This window comes from Salvia splendens, chromosome 22 (assembly GCF_004379255.2).
Source record: "Salvia splendens isolate huo1 chromosome 22, SspV2, whole genome shotgun sequence".
NCBI lineage: Eukaryota > Viridiplantae > Streptophyta > Magnoliopsida > Lamiales > Lamiaceae > Salvia > Salvia splendens.
Genome location: NC_056053.1, coordinates 3460210 through 3481623, shown reverse-complemented (window position 1 = coordinate 3481623; position 21414 = coordinate 3460210). Strand labels below are relative to the sequence as shown.

Genomic DNA, 21414 nt, shown 5'->3' with positions numbered 1-21414 from the left:
GATGGATGGGCAAACATTCGTATTGTAGCATAATTCCACCCATGCAAGCCACTTCGACCAATTGAGGAAACGATTTGAAACCTCCCTCATATTGTCCTTCAGGTGATAGGCAAAACTCATTTTGAGTTTCATACGAAATAATTTGCACCAAAACAAGCTCGCAAAAATGGGATGGTCAGAATACTCATTTTGAGTTTCATACGAAATAATTTGCACCAAAACAAGCTCGCAAAAATGGGATGGTCAGAATACTAAGTAGGCGAGAAACTACAATGGAACGACAAAAAAGGAGTATGAATGGAGAAATAGAGATGCAATAGACAAACCAACTTGTATGCCAAAAGATTGATTGTACTTCATCCTAGCAGGTCTAGTCGATGGACATATATTTCTCCCTATATATTTAAACACATACATGCATCACAGATTCACAGTATTGGTGCTATAGATTTGTGTAACTATAATGTCTTCAAGAACAAATAGAACTAAAGTACATCAACACAGAGTCACCCTAAATTTCATGTACAAAGTAATCAAAACATCGATAATTGAAAGTCACATGTTCGTAAAATCTCCTTTGGATAAAATTGCCTTCAACATCAGTAGCGTTTCCGGAGCAGTTGTTTTCGTATGCATAGTATCATGTATAGGAACTGAGGTCGGCATGAGTATCTTTATACTTCTGCGAGAGGTAATCTTTGCATTTGACTGGAGGGAACCTGATAGAGCATAACAGTGTACAATTAATAACAACACAAATTAATATTAGTAAATGGTCACTATATTTTATGTATATGCAAGTAATAACATAATGCTAGACCCTAAGGAATCTTATCCCTAATAGCTGCGTCAAGAGCTTATACGTATGTGGCAACAAAATGGCAATGTTTTGATCGACACAATGTCATTTTTTATTTTGTTAAATCATATTTATTTTGGGGCAATTTGATCTCATGGGAAAAATCAGAAAGAAGATTGTTTTGTGGACCACGTCCTGCTGTAGGGCCTCGTTTCGGTCTATCAGTTTCCTCATGATATATAGTGTTGCACCAAATTCTCATTAGCATACCAAAAAACTCATAAGCAATTTATAGAGAGTATTAAGATAAGGCGATTATCAATCAAACTTACTTTGGAGGATTCTTCTCTGATTGACATGTTGGCAAACATTCAACTATGCACTCATGACTAGGCTCAACAAAAAATGCTATCTGTCAATGGAAAAACAAGAGTCAGCCTTCCCATGGTCATAGATCAACATGCATATGGATAACAGACAATGATTATATCACCAACAAAATGTTAGAAGAATGATCCTTTTTATCCTACAATAAACCTTGGCTTACATAGAGAGACAACTTACACCGTTCCATTACAAGAAGCTTGTTTGGTCCAAGACCTATATTTCATTACTGAAGAGGGGTAAGATGACGTGTGTGTGAGTTGGCCAAGCGGTACAGAGGTTAATAATTCCTGAGGCCAAAGGTCTCAGGTTCGAGGTTTGAGTCCTCTGTGGTGCGGCCTTTAAATTTATGTTCATTTAACCATAAAAAAAAAGAGGTAAGATGACAAATAAAAAAGCTGTGGCCATGGTTTTGCTTTCTGTCAAACTGATACTGACTTGGGATGTAAACCCATTGGTCTTGGTTTCCTAGGCACATTTTTGCTGTCGGATCCCTTTGAGCAATAGGAATATAGGATGCAGAGATAATTGTGCCATCGTTGGTTTCTATATTTATTTTGAAATTAGACCCTCTGATCTCTTGCTTTGACAATTAAAACTAATAAATTTTACACTGTTTCAGCTTAACAGAACTAATTTTCTCTTTTTACAGGATGATTACTTATTTAGTTAATGAAATGAAAATGAAAATGAAAATGAAATTAAACAAATGTATAGTGCAAGACAAGAAGAAAGTCCCTGAAAGGACATCACAATAATTATAAAGTCTTACTGAATATCTTTCTTGGCCATTGCTCAATACTCGATGCAGAGTGGATCTGTACAGAGATCAATTACACATTACATATGTATATGCACATTATATGACAACTAGTGCTAAAAAAATTCTCAGTATAATGCTATTGTGGATGGACACTGATGGAGTACGTACTAAACAAGCCCATCAGCCTAAAGCCCAAGAAAGAGTATCAGTTCGGCATGACTAAAGAGTATCAGTCCGGCATGACTAAAGAGTTCAGTTCGGCACAACCAAAGAGTTCGGCCCCAGCCTACAGCTCGGTAAAAGCCAACCAATCAAACTCTGCTCTCAGGTCGGCATCAAGCTCTACTCTCAGATCGGCAAAAGCTACTCGGCAATAATTCAGCAGTTCGGTCTCAGTATTCGACCGAACTGGGAGATAGCGGACTCATGCATGACCTCCACGACATCCACGACATAATTACTGATGATGTAAGCCACTGCCTAGTTAGTGGCCACGCAGGATCTCATGACCTCCACGACATCCACGACATAATTACTGATGATGTAAGCCACTGCCTATTTAGTGGCCATGCAGGATCTCATGACCTCCATGACCTCCACGACTTAGGGTGGTGATGCAAGCCACAATCTCAGTTCAATATATAAATAGAACTTAGATCTGACAGAAGAGGACTCTCACTCTTTCGTTCTCTAGAGACAGAATAGATTATATAGCAAGTGTGTATTGTAAGCTGTAATCCCAGATCAAGCAATACAACTCTGCCCTCTTTTCTTCCCGTGGACGTAGATTTATTTCAGTAAATCGAACCACGTAAATTCATTGTGTCGTGATCTTTATTCTCTACCAGCATTTACAAACATCAGAAATTCGCGGCTTCATCACTGGCGCCGTCTATGGGAAACAGAGAACCAAATCTGTGATAAAGCGAATTTTTGACCCTTTTTCCACCACAAAAAAAAAATGCATGCCAGATCACATAACTCCCGTGCCTCCGTCCGTGATGACCATGAGGAAGCTAATCCAGCAGCCCATAGGCCTGGAAAGCAGCCTCGTGAGAAGTCTGTCTCCAGTTCTCACGGTGAAGGAACAAGCCACTCCAGAAGTCGTCGCACCGAGTCTTCCCAGCAGCCCGATTTGAACGAGGCTGTCAAGTTGTTTTTGGCCGAGAAGCAGGATGAATTCTTAGCATTCCTGCAAACAGGCCAAAAACCGAAGACGAAAGCGGTGAATTCTCCTTCCTCATCCAGACATGAAAGTCACTACCGCAGTAGTGCCGTGTCTTCCAGGAAGAAGAATCCTCAACCCCGACGTGTTCCTGTTTCTCCTCGGCACCGGAATCACAGGAGAACTTCTTCTCCTCCGTACCGAAGAGATGTCGGGTTCGCCATGTACGGAGCATTAAAGACTCCGTTCTCGGACGATATCATCCGAACTCCTTTGCCGCGGAACTACCGGACACCGTCAATGACTTATGACGGGCTAGTGGATCCTCATGACTTCTTGGGATGCTATCAATATAATATGGCGAACCAGGGTCTCAATGAGGTCCATATGTGCAAGCTGTTCCCCGAGCTGCTCGTCGGGAACGCCAGGAGGTGGTTCGACAGCCTTCCTCAAGACAGCATTAGATCCTACCGAGATCTAATGGATGCTTTCCATAGGAGGTTCTTTCAGAAAGCGGAAGCCCGAATTACCTCGGCTCAGCTGCTTTCTATACGTCAAGGTCGCGACGAAAAGATCAGCGACTTCCTGACGAGATTCCATAAGGAATGCCTACAAGTAGATAATCTCAATGATCTACTTGTCATTTCGGCATTCCAAAATGGAATCCTGCCCGGAGCTCTCTACAGAAAGCTCGTGGAGTGCGGCCCGCAAACAGCTCAAGAAATGTGGGACATTGCGGACCAGTTTTCCCGTGCGGATGAGGCAGACCGTCGAAAACGGTCTTTAGACAGCTCATCCCGAGAAGAGAAAAAGAAACCCGATCAAAGCGGCCAGGTGCTTCCTCGCCGAACTCCTTTTGAAAGAATTCAAAGGGCACCGGTACAAGGCAGATTGGGGCCACGGCTCAATCCTGAGAAGCCGCCCGCTCAGTCCGTACCATTAAACAAGTCAAGAACGGAAATTTTCGAACTACATTCCGATATGTTCGAAAAACCAAAGCGGATGACGAAATCAGCCGCGCGGCGACCTCAGGATCAATATTGCTCCTTCCATCAAGCCCACGGTCATGATACCGAGGAGTGCCGAAATTTGGCTGCAGGTATTGATGTTCTTGTGAAAACAGGAACGTTAAAAAAATACCAAAGCAAGCAGCCGAAAAAGAACAAAAAGCAGAGAAGTGCGAACTGCAATCCTCAGGATCTGAAAAGGCATGAAGATCCCGAAGACGACGACGAGCCGCAATATGATGGAGTAATCCAGACTATTGATGCTCTCCCTGCCGGGAAGACTAAGTCGTCCCTAAAAGCAGAACGCAGAGGTTCCAATCAAGAGGAGCCGACACATAAAAGGCTGAAGAAAGACGAAGTGATTACATTTTCAGATGCCGATCCCGTCCCAGCCATCTCTCCTCACCAAGACGCTATTGTCATTCAAGCCGGAGTGGCAAACAAACTGATCCACATAGTATTTGTGGATACAGGAGCGTCAGTCAGCGTTCTTTTTAAAGAATGTTTCGATAAAATGGAAGTGGATCCAGCTCGGCTCAGTCCGGCTCCACTTCCTCTGAAAAGTTTCGCCCAGGAGGACACCCGCCCTGAAGGTATTATCAGCCTTCCGATCACGGTGGGAAAAGCGCCTACAAGCTCCAATACGATGATCGAGTTCTTTGTGGTGAAAGCTCGGTCCCCGTACAACATCATCCTGGGGAGAGACTGGCTCAACACAGTTCGGGCCGTTTGCTCTACTTATCACCTCACCATCAAGATCCCCACTAAAGGTGGGATAGCGGTCATCCGAGGTGATCAAAAGAGAGCAAAAGAATGTCTGCAGATTGCGCTTAAAAGTGCCGAGCAATCAGTTCGGCACCATCAAGCATAGCAATCACAGCAACCGGAGTCACAGGCAAGCGAGATGACCGAAGTCACTTCAGAGCCGAACTCAATGACCGTTCGGTTATACGAAGACGATCCATCCAGAACGGTCAAGATCGGCTTCGCAGGAACGCCTCTACTCCGAGAAAAGACCATTCAGCTCCTCAAGGAGTACAAAGATGTCTTTGCATGGTCTTCGTTGGACATGACCGGAGTGCCCCCCGAGGTAATCACTCATCGGTTAAATATTGATCCTTCAATCCGGCCAGTAAAACAGAAGCAAAGACTCTTTGCGGCAGAAAGAAGCCAAGTCATCCATGACGAAGTCCGCCAATTACTAAAAGCGGATGTACTATTCGAGGTGAAATATCCTTCTTGGGTGGCCAATCCTGTGATGATCAAGAAAAAAGGAGGAGGATGGCGGATGTGCATAGATTTTACCGATCTAAACAAGCACTGTCCTAAAGATTGCTATCCCCTTCCGAATATAGATAAAAAAGTAGAAGCTTTGATCGGCTTCGAAATTTTCTGTTTTCTTGATTTATACAAAGGATATCACCAAGTGTTGATGGATGAGAGTGACGCTCCGAAAACAGCTTTCATTACCGATTTCGGCATTTTCGCTTATAAAAAGATGCCATTCGGTTTAAAGAATGCCGGAGCCACTTATCAAAGGATGGTAGACAAGCTTTTTCGGCACCTAATCGGAAAACAGGTTGAAGTGTATGTCGACGACATAGTTGTCAAAAGCAAAAGCACTTCGGAGTACGAAGACAACCTCAAATCCACTCTCGACGTGCTCCGAAAAGCCAACCTCAAACTCAACCCCCAAAAATGTACCTTTTTGGTAGATTCGGGAAAATTTCTGGGTTGTTGGGTTTCAAAGGACGGACTCAAGGCAAACCCTTCAAAAGTTCAAGTTATTCAGAACATGGCGATGCCGAAGTCCATACACGATGTGCAAAGACTAACTGGATGTCTAGCCGCATTGAATAGATTCCTTTCCCAAGCAGCCGAAAAGCAACTGCCGTTCTTCAAAGTGTTAAAAAAGGCACCAAAGTTTGAGTGGGGAGCCGAGCAGAAAAAGGCTTTTGACGAGCTCAAAAGTTATTTAGCCGAGCTTCCAATTCTCTCTGCTCCAACAGATGCCGAAGTGATTTTCTTATACTTAGCGGCATCCGATCAAACCATTAGTGCGGTGCTTGTACGAGAAGAAGGCCTAAAGCAGTTTCCCATCTACTTTACAAGCCGAGCATTAAGAGGTCCAGAAACAAGGTATCAACCTCTGGAAAAAATTGCTCTGGCATTAGTGAATGCAGCAAGGAGACTGCGGCCATACTTCTATGCTCACAAGGTATGCGTCTTAACCGATCTGCCTCTTCGGCAAGTTTTGACCAAGCCAGAAGCATCAGGCAGAATCGCCAAATGGGCCATAGAGCTGGGAGAACACTCAATCGAGTACCTACCTCGGAAAGCCATCAAGGGACAAGCCTTGGCAGATTTTCTTGCAGAGGCCAAGTTCGATCAAGCAATCCCTGTCATCGCCGAACAGAAAAATTCTGCCAATGCCGAACTAGCACAGCCCTTGGAATCCGAAGAAGAGCCGCCGGACTGCTGGAGCGGATTCGTAGATGGAGCTTCGAATAAAACGGGAAGTGGAGCTGGTATTCTGCTTATCGCTCCCGATGGACACGAGGTAACCTATTCACTTCGGTTCTCATTCCCAACCACTAATAACGAAGCCGAATACGAAGCCCTCCTTGCCGGACTCCAGCTAGCGCAAAGTCTATGTATCAAGTCTCTCAAAATCCATTGTGATTCACAAATCATAGTGAATCACATGTTGGGTACAAGTGAAGCCCGTGATGAGAGGATGAGGAAATATTTAGACAAAGCGCAAAGCATTAGCCGAAGTTTCTCTTATTTTCGGATAGTCCGCATTCCCAGAGCAGGAAACAGCCGAGCAGATACTTTAAGTAAGTTAGCCGCATGTCCAAGCTCAAAGGTGGAGGAATTGATGCATCGAAGCATTGACGAAGCTGAGGTACATTCAGTAACCAGCTCGCCGAACTGGATGACGCCGATCTTACAGTATCTAGATCAAGGACAATTGCCCGAGGATAAGAGAGAAGCTCGGAAGATCACGTGCCGAGCACTTCGGTACGAACTTCATGAAGGAGTCCTCTTTAGAAAGTCTTACCTCCAGCCGTTATTGCGGTGCGTAGGACCAGAAGAGACGGACTACATCCTCAGAGAAGTTCATGAAGGATCGTGCGGTAGCCACATCGGAGCTAGAGCTTTAGCTAAAAAAGTTCTAAGATGGGGATATTATTGGCCAACCTTGGTACAAGAAGCAGTGCAGCTCGTCAAGACATGCCCGAAGTGCCAAATCCATGCAAATATCCCAAGGATGCCGCAGACCGATCTATCCACTATGCAAAGCCCTTGGCCTTTTATGCAATAGGGTATAGACATAGTAGGACCACTACCACAAGCTCCTCGGCAAATGAAATTCCTTATCGTTGCCGTGGACTACTTTACGAAGTGGGTGGAAGCTGAACCATTAGCTACGATAACGAGCTCGAAGGCATTGGATTTCGTCTGGAAGAACATAGTGTGCCGATTCGGCATACCCCACATCCTCATCTCGGATAACGGGACTCAGTTCACCGACAAGACGTTCAAGAATTGGTGCCAAGAGTTGAATATTCAACAACAGTTCACTTCGGTCTCTCATCCACAAGCAAACGGACAAACGGAGGTAACAAATCGTATCCTGGTGAAAGGGTTAAAAGCTCGGTTAGAACAAGCCAAAGGACAATGGGTAGAAAATCTCCCTCAAGTCCTATGGTCCTACCGAACTACACCCACAACCTCCAACGGTGAAACTCCGTACAGTCTTGTGTACGGCACTGAAGCCGTGATTCCGGTGGAGATCGGCATACCCAGTCCCCGAACTCTAAATTTCTCGGCAGAAATGAACGACGACGGACTGAGAGCCGAGCTAGATCTTGCCGAAGAAAGAAGAGAATTGGCATGCATAAAAGCAGCCAAATACAAGGAGCAAGTAGCCCGGTATTACAACCAAAGGGTGAAGAAGCTGCAATTTCAAGTGGGAGATCTCGTCTTGAGAAACAACGAAGTAAGCCGAGCAGAAAAGCTGGGCAAACTCGAACCCACATGGGAAGGTCCTTATCGGGTGTCAGAAGTCCTCGGCAAAGGGTCTTACAAATTGGCTCACATGTCAAGAGAACAGGTACCCCGAACATGGCACATTTCCAACCTCAAAAAGTTCCATTTGTAAGAGACAGTCCGGTCAGTCAGTCTTGAGTCCTGTTCGGTCAATGTGCTTTCTTTGGTTTGCTTGGTCTTTGTTTGTCTATGTGCGTTTTGTCTATGTGCGTTGTGTCTGTCTATGTGCGTGTCGTCTCTTACAAATGTTACTGAGGTATCTTGTTCTTCAAAGGCTGATCCCCTTTTTAGAACATATATAAGCTAACGATTGTGAAGTCAAAGCTTCTACAGAGGATACAAGACCACAATTCAGCTTAAACAAGCAGTTCGTCTGAAACGAGCTGCAAGCCAACGATTGTGAGTCAAAGCTTCTACAGAGGATACAAGACCACAATTCAGCTTAAGAAACAAGCACTTCGTCTAAAACGAACTGCAACAAAAGTCCGATTCACGCGATAAAACTTGCCTGAATTAGGACAAAGGAAAGTCCGATCCACGCGATAAAACTCGCCGAATTAGGACAAGGGAAAGTCCGATCCCCAAATTAGGACAACGGAAAGTCCGATCCGAGCGATAAAACTCGCCAAATTAGGACACAAACCAAGTCCGGTCAAAGAAGAGTTCACTTCATAAGACCGAGGACAAACATCAACTTACCCCGTACCTTTATCCAGAATGCCGAAGTGATTCACTTCGCTTTTCGGGGGGGGGGTAGTGATGGAGTACGTACTAAACAAGCCCATCAGCCTAAAGCCCAAGAAAGAGTATCAGTTTGGCATGACTAAAGAGTATCAGTCCGGCATGACTAAAGAGTTCAGTTCGGCACAACCAAAGAGTTCGGCCCCAGCCTACAGCTCGGTAAAAGCCAACCAATCAAACTCTGCTCTCAGGTCGGCATCAAGCTCTACTCTCAGATCGGCAAAAGCTACTCGGCAATAATTCAGCAGTTCGGTCTCAGTATTCGACCGAACTGGGAGATAGCGGACTCATGCATGACCTCCACGACATCCACGACATAATTACTGATGATGTAAGCCACTGCCTAGTTAGTGGCCACGCAGGATCTCATGACCTCCACGACATCCACGACATAATTACTGATGATGTAAGCCACTGCCTATTTAGTGGCCATGCAGGATCTCATGACCTCCATGACCTCCACGACTTAGAGTGGTGATGCAAGCCACAATCTCAGTTCAATATATAAATAGAACTTAGATCTGACAGAAGAGGACTCTCACTCTTTCGTTCTCTAGAGACAGAATAGATTATATAGCAAGTGTGTATTGTAAGCTGTAATCCCAGATCAAGCAATACAAATCTGCCCTCTTTTCTTCCCGTGGACGTAGATTTACTTCAGTAAATCGAACCACGTAAATTCATTGTGTCGTGATCTTTATTCTCTACCAGCATTTACAAACATCAGAAATTCGCGGCTTCATCAGACACAAAACCAGATGAAACGGTGCAACATTCTATAAAAAGAGACAGAGCATTAAAAATTAGGGAAAACTCCATGTTAATGGGATTCACTTCATATTTCTAGAAAATTCTTTAGATGCCCATCAACCCTTGTGCATTTACCTTTAAGGCTTAGCCTAGATAGATAAAAATATTAAACGTTGATCCATGTCACTTAGATGGATTGGAACTTTAGGATATGCCAAGGCACTTGATAATCTATCATTTAAGATAATTTTGCTTAGTTCATATCCCACTGAATGGGGTAGTAAGATCGGAGAAATCTAATAATAAGGATAAAAGTACTCAATCATCTAATCTTATGATTCTTATCAATCATGAAAATTAATCGCCTCCTTAGGGTATTAAAATAAACTAGTTATCATACTTGTATGTCATTGTGTAATTACCTGAAAATGCAATTGCTCCATCGCTCCAGCATATCACCTAGATTAACTATAAATGCCCTACATATAAAAAGATGTGCACATTTATAAGGTTTAAATTGGATACAAAAAAATGTGTATTTAAAATCCTCCATTCTGTTTTTCACATAATGCCAATTATTATAGGGATATAAGCAATGTTGTCAAATAGCGGCTATAGCGGGGATGTTGCGCTATAGCATATCAGTTTTTAATGAAAACGCTATCGCCACACCGATACGTAGCATTTTTCTGTGGCGGCCGCCATACCCGTGGCGGTCGTGGCGCCATAGCGCTACCATATCCCGCAATAACGGTATTTTAGCCCAATTTTGACTTTTTGGTGCTAATTTTGACTTTTATTGGGCTTTTTATTTTTTAATTTAATTTTGCATAGGCCCAATAATTCTAACCCCAATAATTCTAAACCCTAATTCCACAACCCCAATCTGCCGCTTTTCATCTCTACTCCTTCAGTCCTTCCACAATCTGCCACCCACCGTCGCGCCGCCGCCGCCGCCTGTTGTAGCCTAGCCAGCACCCGCCAGCACCCTCCAGCACCCTCCAGCCCCAGGTCTCTCCCATATTTGGTCGCATCTGGAATACCGTTCTCTGGCACGACAATGTCTAGCACGTCCACAACCCCAGTCTTAAAGGAAAAGCATACCAAATAGTACTACCTATTTGAAAAGATTGGGAAAAATATCTGCACATAATAATACACTTGCTTAAATATTCATTTTCGAGGACGTCGTTTTTAGTTAAACCAGAAGAATTACCAAATCATATTTTGTGAAATCAAAGTTTCCATCCATGTTGAATTGACCATCCATCTCCTCACAGAATGAATGTGCAGCTTCAGATTCAACCCAACTAGTTCTCCTTTCAACCACATTGAATGTCTGCAATCGTAACACAGTGTCATTAGAAATAAAATAATACAAATTACATCATATCAACAGTACACTTACTGTTGGAGATGTTGTGGCAAACAATCTCCTGGGATTCTGTGTTGATTTTTCCTCTTCCATGCGATTCAGATACCAAGCCCAAGCATCCACAACTCCAACATCAACAGCTTCATGGGGCTTCAACGTGCTGAATTTTCGTTTACTAAGTTCCACCATATCATCATCGTAGACAACATGATCCCTAGGTTTCAACAATACGTTATTCAAGTCACCAACTGTTGTTAAAATAACCCAATAATAATACAATTTTTTGCTTACATCCACATGTAGGGAGTTGCAAGCAGGAATTGATAACAATCCCTCTCTTCTCTAGTCCATAATGGGCTGATGCGCGTTGACATCGATCCATGTCTTCTCCCCGTAGGCAATCTCATTTTCTTCATTGGAGCAGGTTGTATGTCAGCAAACGTGCTCTCTTCACGATAACTCTCTGCATCTCCACAGACTGGTAATTTACCCTTGTCAACGCCCCTCGTAACTATTTGTGTCTCAAAGGCAGCATCACCTAGCTCATACACTGCTTCCACAGCAGAACATATGGCAATATCTACTTCGTCGTGATGCATTAGAAAAACAGTAAATGTCAACACCCCTACTTAAAGGCAACATTACTAAGTTCAGCTGTTTTACATACCTCTGCCTCAACATCACGCGCTATAGCCATAGCCACGTCGAGTGCATTCTCCTCATTCACTACCGTTCCTACTTTCGCAACAGACACAGGCTCTCTCCCAATCTCACTACCAGTCATAAAATCCAGACAATCCCCTCCTAATTCGGCAGCGGTCTCTCTTTCCCCTTCCAGGGAAACACCTTCATCCCCACTTAAAAATAGGTCAGCTGGCTCCCTTAGCTCGTTCTCGACACATCAGCCTTCACGAAAAGTAAGCTATCATGATTTAGTAAGCAATCACTTTAAACCAAAAACAAATGTGGCCAACATACCTCTTCAACATTGGTTGGATTGTCTGGCATGTCTGTTTCCTGGCGACGCTCTGAATCACGGTGACAAGCGCCACCATCCTACAATATAACAAAAGTCACACTTTCATTAAGTATGTCAACGGATTTTTAACCTGGGAACGTATAATATATACTTAACCTGGCTGGCATCAAAGCCGAGGCTGAAGCTTGGGTATTCGTCCTTGTTTTCGAGTATATCCATTTCATCAGCCGCGTCCAACAAAGATTTCAAGGCTGACCAGTCTTCCGCTGCATCGCATTGGGCAGATTGCGTCTGAGTCATTGACTCAACAGGGTCAACGTCATTGTCGTCCAGCCTAAATGCCCTCCTAAGGGTGTCGCATGTTATTCTAAAGCTCTCCGTTTTCCTTATTTCTGGAGGCGCTTGGTTCAATTCCTTTGCCAGCAGCTTGAAACCATAACCAATGTGTTCGACTGCACCCAAAACACCCTTCATATACACCAATTCTTCCGAACCATCTATGTTTTCAACAACATCTTCAGTAGATACTGGATGCTCCACTCCTGTTGACATCTTCGCACTACCAAGTTCATTCTCATCATATTGTGAAACCACTCGTCCGAGTCCGAAATCATCTTCTTTCATTTCCTCGTGCTCTCTCTCTTTTAACAGTTCGGCCGTCCAACCCTTTATCCTAGGAATGGCACGTTGCACACATCTCCTGCGGTGCACTACTCGATCGACGTAGAAGGCCTACAGTAAATAAAACAAATGTATAGACAATGTCAACAACATACCCAATTCAAATAAGTCCATGTCTATCAACCATAAAAAAGTAGACAGCATTGATGCGATAAATGAAGGACATACCAGTAAGAAGACTACTGGCATGCTAAAAACTTTCAACCTATTGCTCTTCCACAGCTCATGTGACCTCACCAGATTGTCAACACAACTCTAAAATCATTCATTTGTCAACACAAAATGTCAACACCAATGCCAAAATCATACATTTTCCACCAATATAAACAACGATGTATTCAACAAACTCTTAGGTTTTCACCAATAGCAACGATGCATATCAACCATACATTTTCAAAGCATACAAAATGTCAACACCGTTGCCAAAATCATACATTTTCCACCAATACCAACGATGCATATCAACAATTGCCAAAATCATACAAAATCATACATTTTCCAATAATGTCAATACAAAATGTCAACACAATGTAGCCAAAATGATTCATTTTCCACCAATATCAACGATGCATATCAACCATTGCCAAAAATCATACATTTTCCAATAATGTCAACACAAAATCTCAACACAAAATACAACAATGTTCACAACAACTCCAAAATCATTCATAATGTCAACACCAAATAGCTGAAAACAGATAAAAAAGTTTCCGACAGAGTGAAAAAGATCTGTGGTGGGCGTGTGATTTCAAATCATGCATTAGTTTTTTTGGCAAATAATACGAACAATTAACCAAATTAAATGTTACCACGTTTGAAAACTAGGGTTTTAGCCAGAAAATCTCACCTTCCATCGAATCAGCGGAAGCTTGGCCACGTCGTCTTACAGAACTCATGAGGCCGGCGAGGAAGGTTGACTGGTAGACTGAATCCGATTTGATGTTTCCGCCGAAGCCGCAAAGACGCACCGCAGACGATTTCGGAGGGAAGAGGAAAAGGTAGAATGAGGTGGAAAGAGGAGAGGAAATAGGAGAGATAAACGTGAATAGTGGAGTGACTCCGAACGACGCAATTAGGGGGATTTGGTAATCTCAACAAATCAACGTGCAATTTTAAGACCCAATAATACCCCTTGGTGACACATTTTACTGGGAATGCTGACATTATGATGAGCACCTATCTTAAACCGTTGATGAATTATATTAGGCCTATATGATTAGAGTTTGTAGTTTGTAGTTTGTAGTTTATCATGAAAACAAAATTAATAAAACAGTGGTGAGTATTTTCCCTGCCCTTTGTAACAGTTTAAACATAGAAGCGTCTAGGTAATAGCCAAAAGCTTAAACTAGTGATGTTTATTTTATTTTATTTTATTTGACGGATTTTAGGTGTGTCTTAACTAATGTGAAAATCCTATTTTCTATATGGATTTGCTTTCCGGAAGTAACTACTCAGTAGCGTCAAGCGACACTGAATGTTTAAATTACTAAATTAATTAGTACATGTATATCTCGTGTTTCTACCAGACAGCAAAAATAAAAAATACTCCACTAATCTCTGGTTATATTTGTTACGCTACTTATTCCATTGAATATTGAAAATTTGTAACGATTAATTCTATTCTAGTTTGTTTCTGTAAGTTGGAAAACGGAGGTCGATGACGAATTAATTATGGATATAATTTTAATGTAGAAAACTTTAATTTCCATTGGATGTGGTCCATTAACATTCTAAATTACTCCGTATAATTTTATTTGGTTTTTAAAGATATGGAGAAGGAGATCTTAACAACATCCCCTCCACTATTGGAAATTCATAAAAGAAAGATCGTCAAGTTTGACGTGATGAGTCCACCAAACATGGAAAACCATTGACAACGAAAACTCAGTCTAAGGAAAATGGATGCACTTGTACAAAAGTTTCTCACTGTCACCCCCACTCGACCGTTAGAGCATCCACATCGGCGAGCAGGGACGCGTCCGTCCATCCGTGCTAGCGGCACGGAGACGCTGTCCGCCGCTGGCACGGCACTGTTCGATGCATCGAGCACGTCCGTGCCAGCGAGCAGGCGACGTAGCGCGTTCTGATTGGCCAAAGGCATATCCGTTGGAAAATCATTTTTTTAATGGCTGTTTTTTTGCCCGCTTTTTCTGTATTTTTTTTATTTTTTTCCCCAAAATCATCTATAAATACACACATTCATCATTCATTTTTCACATCAAATCATCTCTCATTCATATTTTTCATACAACTTATCGCCGACATCATGTACACGTGTATTATCTTACACAACATGATTATAGCCGACGAAGGACCGATGACGGCTAGTTTTAACGACGAGGATGAAGCAGGAAGCTCAAGAAGACCTAATCAAACACATTTGGGCAAAATTCGGCCACGAGTAGTGGTTTTTTTTATTTTAGGAGTTGAATTATGCATTTTTTATTGATTAGGAGTTTAATTATGTAATTTTTACTTTTTATGATTTTAATTATGTAATTTTTATTTTTTAGGATTTTAATTATGTAATTTTTAATTTTTAATGTATTTTGTAATATTATTCCGGGTATTTTTAATGTATTTTAATTTTGTGGAAATATTTTTATTTAAATTGAATAATGGAATGGTGGGACCTTTGTGCTGGTCGTTGCGGAAGAACACAGATGTGGGTGTTGAGCTCTTGCCTAAGAGCAGGCAGAAAAAGTGTGTCCGGGCCCACATCTATGCTCGTTGGCAAGAGCACGGATGTAGATGCTCTTAAAATATTCCAGTACATGAATGTTACTACAAGTTTATTTAAAAGGGTTGATTACTATAAACTAATTTAATCAGGATTTTTTTGCAAATCAAAGTGGAGTATAATTTAGTTTAATTTGAATAGACTCCTACAGTCCTACTTCATTTCTCTTCTAATACTTGTTAAACTTCTCTATTCAATACACTCATTTTCAAATTTTCCAACTACGTTTGTGGTTCCGTTGCTAACTTTATGAGGTCGCACACCCTGAGCATCTGGCTCGGAGATCTTACTTGTAACGTTGCATGTGGAAAGCCCCCTTATGCACCGTCGTGCACTCACTCACCTTGTCATCTTCAACTTGATCGACGTTCGTTAGCAATAAGAACTTTTATATATATATATATATATATATATATATATATATATATATATATATATAGGGTTTTGATCTATGCAAAACTAGATTTAAATACAGAAACGCAGAACAATATCATAATTAGGTCACTTTTAGGTCATAATTAGGTAATTTTTAGGTCATGCTAACAAAGCATGACCTAAAACGATCTTAGCATGATATTAAACCCAAATATTATAATATGACCTAAAATTGCTTAATTATGACCTTCCGTGTTTTTGGTTAATTATTGACCATTAGATCATCTAATCCTAGGGCCAAGATTTGGTCTGCATTTCTGGATTTAAACACATACTTATTTTGATCATCTCCCTATATATATATATATATATATATATTCCAAGCTAGTTGAGTCACATTTTATTTCAGGTTGTTCCAAGTTATATTAATCATTTTATTTTTTCGTAAAAAAAATTATTCTCTCTTATCTCACCTACTTCTTTCTCTCTTACACTTTAACTCACTGCAATTAATTTTCAAACATCAATTTCTTAATCTTGTGCTCAACATTACAACAAATGAAAAAACAAACAAATCCGACAATAATATCAACATTTTTTCAAGTGGCGTCGGACACATTGCAGCGGCACAACGGGCATGAGTTATTGATGGATAACCACTCAAAAATGCAGCTCTCATGGAAAACATGGCCGCAACGCACTTGCTTGGCGCCGCATGACCCAAAGCCCTCTATGCAGACTGCGCATTCGCGGCCGCCTGCAGCCGTCGTCGCCATCTCCTCCACCGCGAGCCGGGCAGCAGCCATCCTGAACTCAGCTTCAAGGTTGTACTTGTTCCATTCCACCGTTGAATCTTCTTCAACCACCGTTAAAGCAAAGTCGAGGTCGAACATTTCATCCATTAATTCCAATTAATATATCTATATATGCGGTATATATATATATATATATAGATATATGATGATAGAGGCAAAATTTGATTAAACAGTGGTGAGAGTTCCCTCTAGATTATGGTTTCTCTCTATTTATAGAGTAGTTGATGGCAATTTGTCACAGTTTAAACATAGAAGCGTCCACGCAATAGCCAAAAGCTAAAGTAATGATATTTTTTTAAAAAGTAATGTTTATTTATGTACAACAAGTTTTATGCCACGAGTAGATCTGCCCAAGCTTTACCGAACCGGCGGTTAAAAACGAAACCGTGAGAATTTACTCGAACCGAAACCGTCGATTTTTGAACCGTGGTTAGGTTCAGGTTCAAAAATTTTCGAACCGAAACCGCGTCGGAACCGCCGGTTTCGGGCGGTTCCAAATCGGATCCGTAAAAAACCGCCGGAAAACCATGAAATCAAGTCGGAACCGCAAAAAATCGGAGGTTCGGAATCGAGAAAAGCCGCCGGAAAAATCGTCGGTTCGGAACCGAAAGCGAAACCGGCAGTTTTGGAACCGTAACCGCGAAACACCCTCGCGGTTCGGTCCCGATTCGGTAATTTCTAAAACCGGAATCGGCTGTTCCGAACCGTGGCACCTCTAGCCACGAGGGGAAATTATAGATGTCACAAGCTTTACAGTATTTTTTATATTGGATTTACTTTTCGGAAGCCGCTACCCACTAGCGTAAATTAATAAATTAATTAAATGGTATGTACAGATAATTTGAGGTTAATTGTATTCTTGTTTGTTTTGGTAAATTGGAAAACAGATACAGATAATTTGAGGTTAATTGTATTCTAGTTTGTTTTGGTAAATTGGAAAACAGAGGATGACGCAGATTGAATTATACTCTCCACGTCTGCTATAAAAGTCTCATTCCTTGGCGGCACGAGTTTTAAGAAATATTGAAAAAAGTGGATGGAAAATAGTTAATGGAATATACGTCTCACTTGTATATATTAACTTTAAATAAAATGTGAGTTGAATGAGTTAGTGGAATGTGAGAACCTACCATTTATGGTAAAAATGAACCGAAACTCTTATTCATGGACGGACTAAAATGGAAAAACGAGACTTCTATTTGCAGGGAGTAGATGCCATCTTTTACATAGAAAAATTTTGAATGTGGCCCATTAACATTCTAATTTTAAATTTTATTTGATTTTTAAAGATACGAAGAAGGAAAATAGGTTCTTTTGTGCAAAAGTAGGTGCCCCACTCGGCACTCTACCGTTTCAGAAACTCATATCTCCGTCTAAATCATCTTTCATGTTTCTCCCATTTTCGAAGTCAGTTGGAAATGGCCACTGGTCCCGGTGGCGGAATTTATCATGTAAATTCTCATTTGATATTTAATGTTGTCTAGATCTGAAATAATTTAGTATGCATAATTTATACTACTCTGTATATTGTACTACGCAAAGATTATCGTTATTAGACGGTGAGGAAATTTGTAGCATATATATAAAGTAGTTATACCAATATATAATGCCCAAGACAAGAATAGGGAGTGAATGTTAATGCAAAAGTACAGACAATAGTGACTTTTAGGGTGTATTTGAATTGAAGTTTATGTTTTATTTAGATAAGAATAAAATCATTTTGTAAAAATATTTTTCTTTAGTTTTCCATTTTTATTTGTGGTGTTTGAATTGATGTAATGTTATCTGTAGTCCTTAATATCACATGTTTGGTTTGTTATATAAAGCTACACTATAGTAGGAAATTCTAAAACTATCATTTGTCTTTTTCTAAATTTCCAAAGTTGAGGGGTATACTAGTAAATTTTACGTAATTTAAAATTGATATAGTATTGCACATATTATTATCACTCAATTTTCCATGATAATAAAACACCATTTTCAGCATTAATTCAACGGGTCTTTGCCCATTGAACGAGTCACACATAAAATTTAAACAACATATCAAACACTAGATTGGACCATTAAATGCACTTTAAATGTGTCTATTTACCAATTCAAACACACCCTTACATCTAAAGTGGAGGGTGCATGACTAAATCGAAACACATCGGAAAGAAAGAGATTCCAAGAATACACAGATATAAAACTGCATATTCAACAAGAATACACAGATATGAAACTGCAAATTCAATGAGAGCTTAACGGATTTGATAGGTGCTAATCATTAATCCAACAAGAATACACAGATATGAAACTGCAAATTCAATGAGAGCTTAACGGATTTGATAGGTGCTAATCATTAATCCAACAAGAAACAACTTCTTTTCTGGTGTTTTTCTTATAAGAACACCAATATTAAGCGTGTTTAGCTTGTGGTAATTCTGGGATGGGTGATCCCCGGTAAACTTCTCATGGAGAGTGTGTGGTTAGGACAAATCACACTGAAAAGACTTGTGTTGGTTTGTAGAGACATTCGTCAATCTGACAGTCGGGTTGTTACAAAATCCAAACCTATTATATGTTTAAAAATGTCACATTAAATTGTGATTTTACTCCAACTAACTTACCAAACTCAAAATAATATTATATTTTCACTTACTTTCTATACTTTTTTTAATTACACCAATATATTTTATCGAGATTACACATTAACCATACAACAATTTATCACAACTTATATAAATTACACAACTTGAAAATTCAAATACATTAAAAGTACTATGGTCACGTTTAAATTTACATTAAAATACATTTAAAGATACACAACTATATAAAACATACTACAACGTAGGCTTACATAGCTAAAATTCAAAACTCAAAATTTGTACAATACAAAATACGTACTACGGATACAAAAATTGAGACGCAATTATACTAACGTTTGATTTTTATTTTTATTTTTAAATATAATTTAGGACGCAAAAGAAGTGTCACTAAGTTGAAGACAAAAAGAAAGCGTTACTTTTTTTTTAGAATTTCCATATTATGCAGTTTTAATTATTAATATTAGTTGAACTATTAATTTATTAAATTTCATAATTAAGTAGTAGTGTGCATCCCTATTAAATTTCAAAAAGGCCATCCGCAATGGGGCGGACGATGGTACGCCCGATGGCGGGCATCGTCCGCGCCCGCCATCGTCCGCCCCATTGCGGGTGCGTGACATAGGCCGCGGACGATCGTCGTGCCCTATACTAAGGGCGCGGAGTATAGCGCGGACGATGTCCCTCGTCCGCACCATCGTCCGCACCATCGTCCGCCCCATTGCGGCCTACGTGGACGATGGCACGCGTTTTTAATTTTCTATTTAAATCTCGTTTCTCATTCATTTGTACATACGAACATATCGACTATCTCTTTACATATTCTCTCTCAACATCCAACCAAAATGAATCTCGGCGACGACACCAATAGTTCTAGTTCGTCTGAGTCCGGTAGTTCGACGTCAGAAGCATTAGATGCAGCCGTTGAAGAGGCCATGGCGGCATGCTATGCGACAATGCAGCGCGAGGAGGAGGCGGCGGCAGCGGCGGCTGAGCAAGTCCATAGGCCTATTCGACATAGGACGTATGTCCGACGCGACCACCCGGAAGCTCAAAAACGTCTGGTTGAAGACTATTTTGCCGATCAACCACGATGGGGCCGGACTGTTTTCCGCCGCCGGTTTAGAATGTCGCGGTACCTTTTTCTCAGCATTGTTCGGACATTGTCTTCACGTGATGAATACTTCACGTTTCGGGAGGACGGCATCGGCAAACCCGGCCTTACACCATTGCAAAAGTGCACGACTGCTATTCGTCAGTTGGCATACGGCACCACGGCGGACCTTTTTGACGAGTACCTCCACTGCGGGGATTCTACAGGCCGCGAGTGTCTGAAGAGCTTTTGTCGGGGGATAGTAGAGGCCTATGACAACACATATTTGCGCAAGCCGACTGCCACTGATTTCCAGGGTCTGATGCAGATGCACGAGACGGCGCATGGGTTTCCTGGGATGCTCGGGAGCATCGACTGTATGCACTGGCAGTGGAAGAATTGTTCGACGGCGTGGAGAGGCCAATTCACAAGTGGATACAAGGGCAGCCACCCGACGATGATCCTCGAAGCCGTCACTGACCATCGACTCTGGATCTGGCATGCTTACTTCGGCGTAGCCGGGTCGAACAACGACATTAACGTCCTCAACTCGTCCACCATCTTCACCGAGCAATGTAACGGCAACGGCCCGGCCATCGAGTTCACTGCCAACAGACGCCAATACCATATGGGGTACTACTTGGCCGATGGCATCTACCCACGGTAGCCAGTTTTCCTAAAGACGATCAGCTGCCCAATTGGTGAGAAGAGGGTTTTATTTGCGCAAAAGCATGAGTCGGCGCGTAAGGATGTCGAGCGGGCATTTGGTGTGCTCCAATCATGGTGGGCAATTGTGAAAGGGCCGGCTCGTTCCTGGTACAAGGAAGTCATCGCCGATGTCATATATGCGTGCATAATCATGCACAACATGATAGTCGAGAATGAAGGCGGAAGCATCTCCGATTGGAATGAAGATGACCGTGCATCTAGCTCGTCTGGCACGTCGACCGAGACACCCGATAGAGGGTTACTGTTAGGCTTCAATGAGGTTCTATCTAGACAGGCCTCAATGCGCAACCAACAGGATCATGCGCAGCTCATGAGCGACATGATTGAAGAAGTGTGGGCTCGTAACCGCCGTCGCTGAGTTTGTGTTTTTTTTAATT

At 41.6% G+C, this 21414-nt stretch overlaps 1 protein-coding gene across 1 annotated transcript; it reads right to left on the bottom strand.

Moving 5' to 3' along the window:
- Nucleotides 1-310: 310 nt before the first annotated feature.
- On the bottom strand, nucleotides 311-10254 carry LOC121786410 (2-oxoglutarate-Fe(II) type oxidoreductase hxnY-like). The gene is made up of 4 exons (XM_042185039.1): nucleotides 10088-10254; nucleotides 1956-2001; nucleotides 1132-1211; nucleotides 311-719 (listed from the first exon to the last, which is right to left on the bottom strand). The coding sequence occupies exons 1-4, from the start codon at nucleotides 10216-10218 to the stop codon at nucleotides 641-643; spliced, it is 336 nt and encodes a 111-aa protein (XP_042040973.1). The 5' UTR covers nucleotides 10219-10254; the 3' UTR covers nucleotides 311-640.
- Between the last annotated feature and the right edge of the window lie 11160 nt (nucleotides 10255-21414).

Coding starts and splice junctions, on each gene's coding strand:
- LOC121786410 (XM_042185039.1), bottom strand. CDS start 10,218: ATGGAGGATTTTAAATACACATTTTTTTGTATCCAATTTAAACCTTAT. Junction 2,002..10,087: donor TGGAGCAATTGCATTTTCAG/GTAATTACACAA, acceptor ATCTCTGTACAG/ATCCACTCTGCATCGAGTAT. Junction 1,212..1,955: donor ATGGCCAAGAAAGATATTCA/GTAAGACTTTAT, acceptor TTCCATTGACAG/ATAGCATTTTTTGTTGAGCC.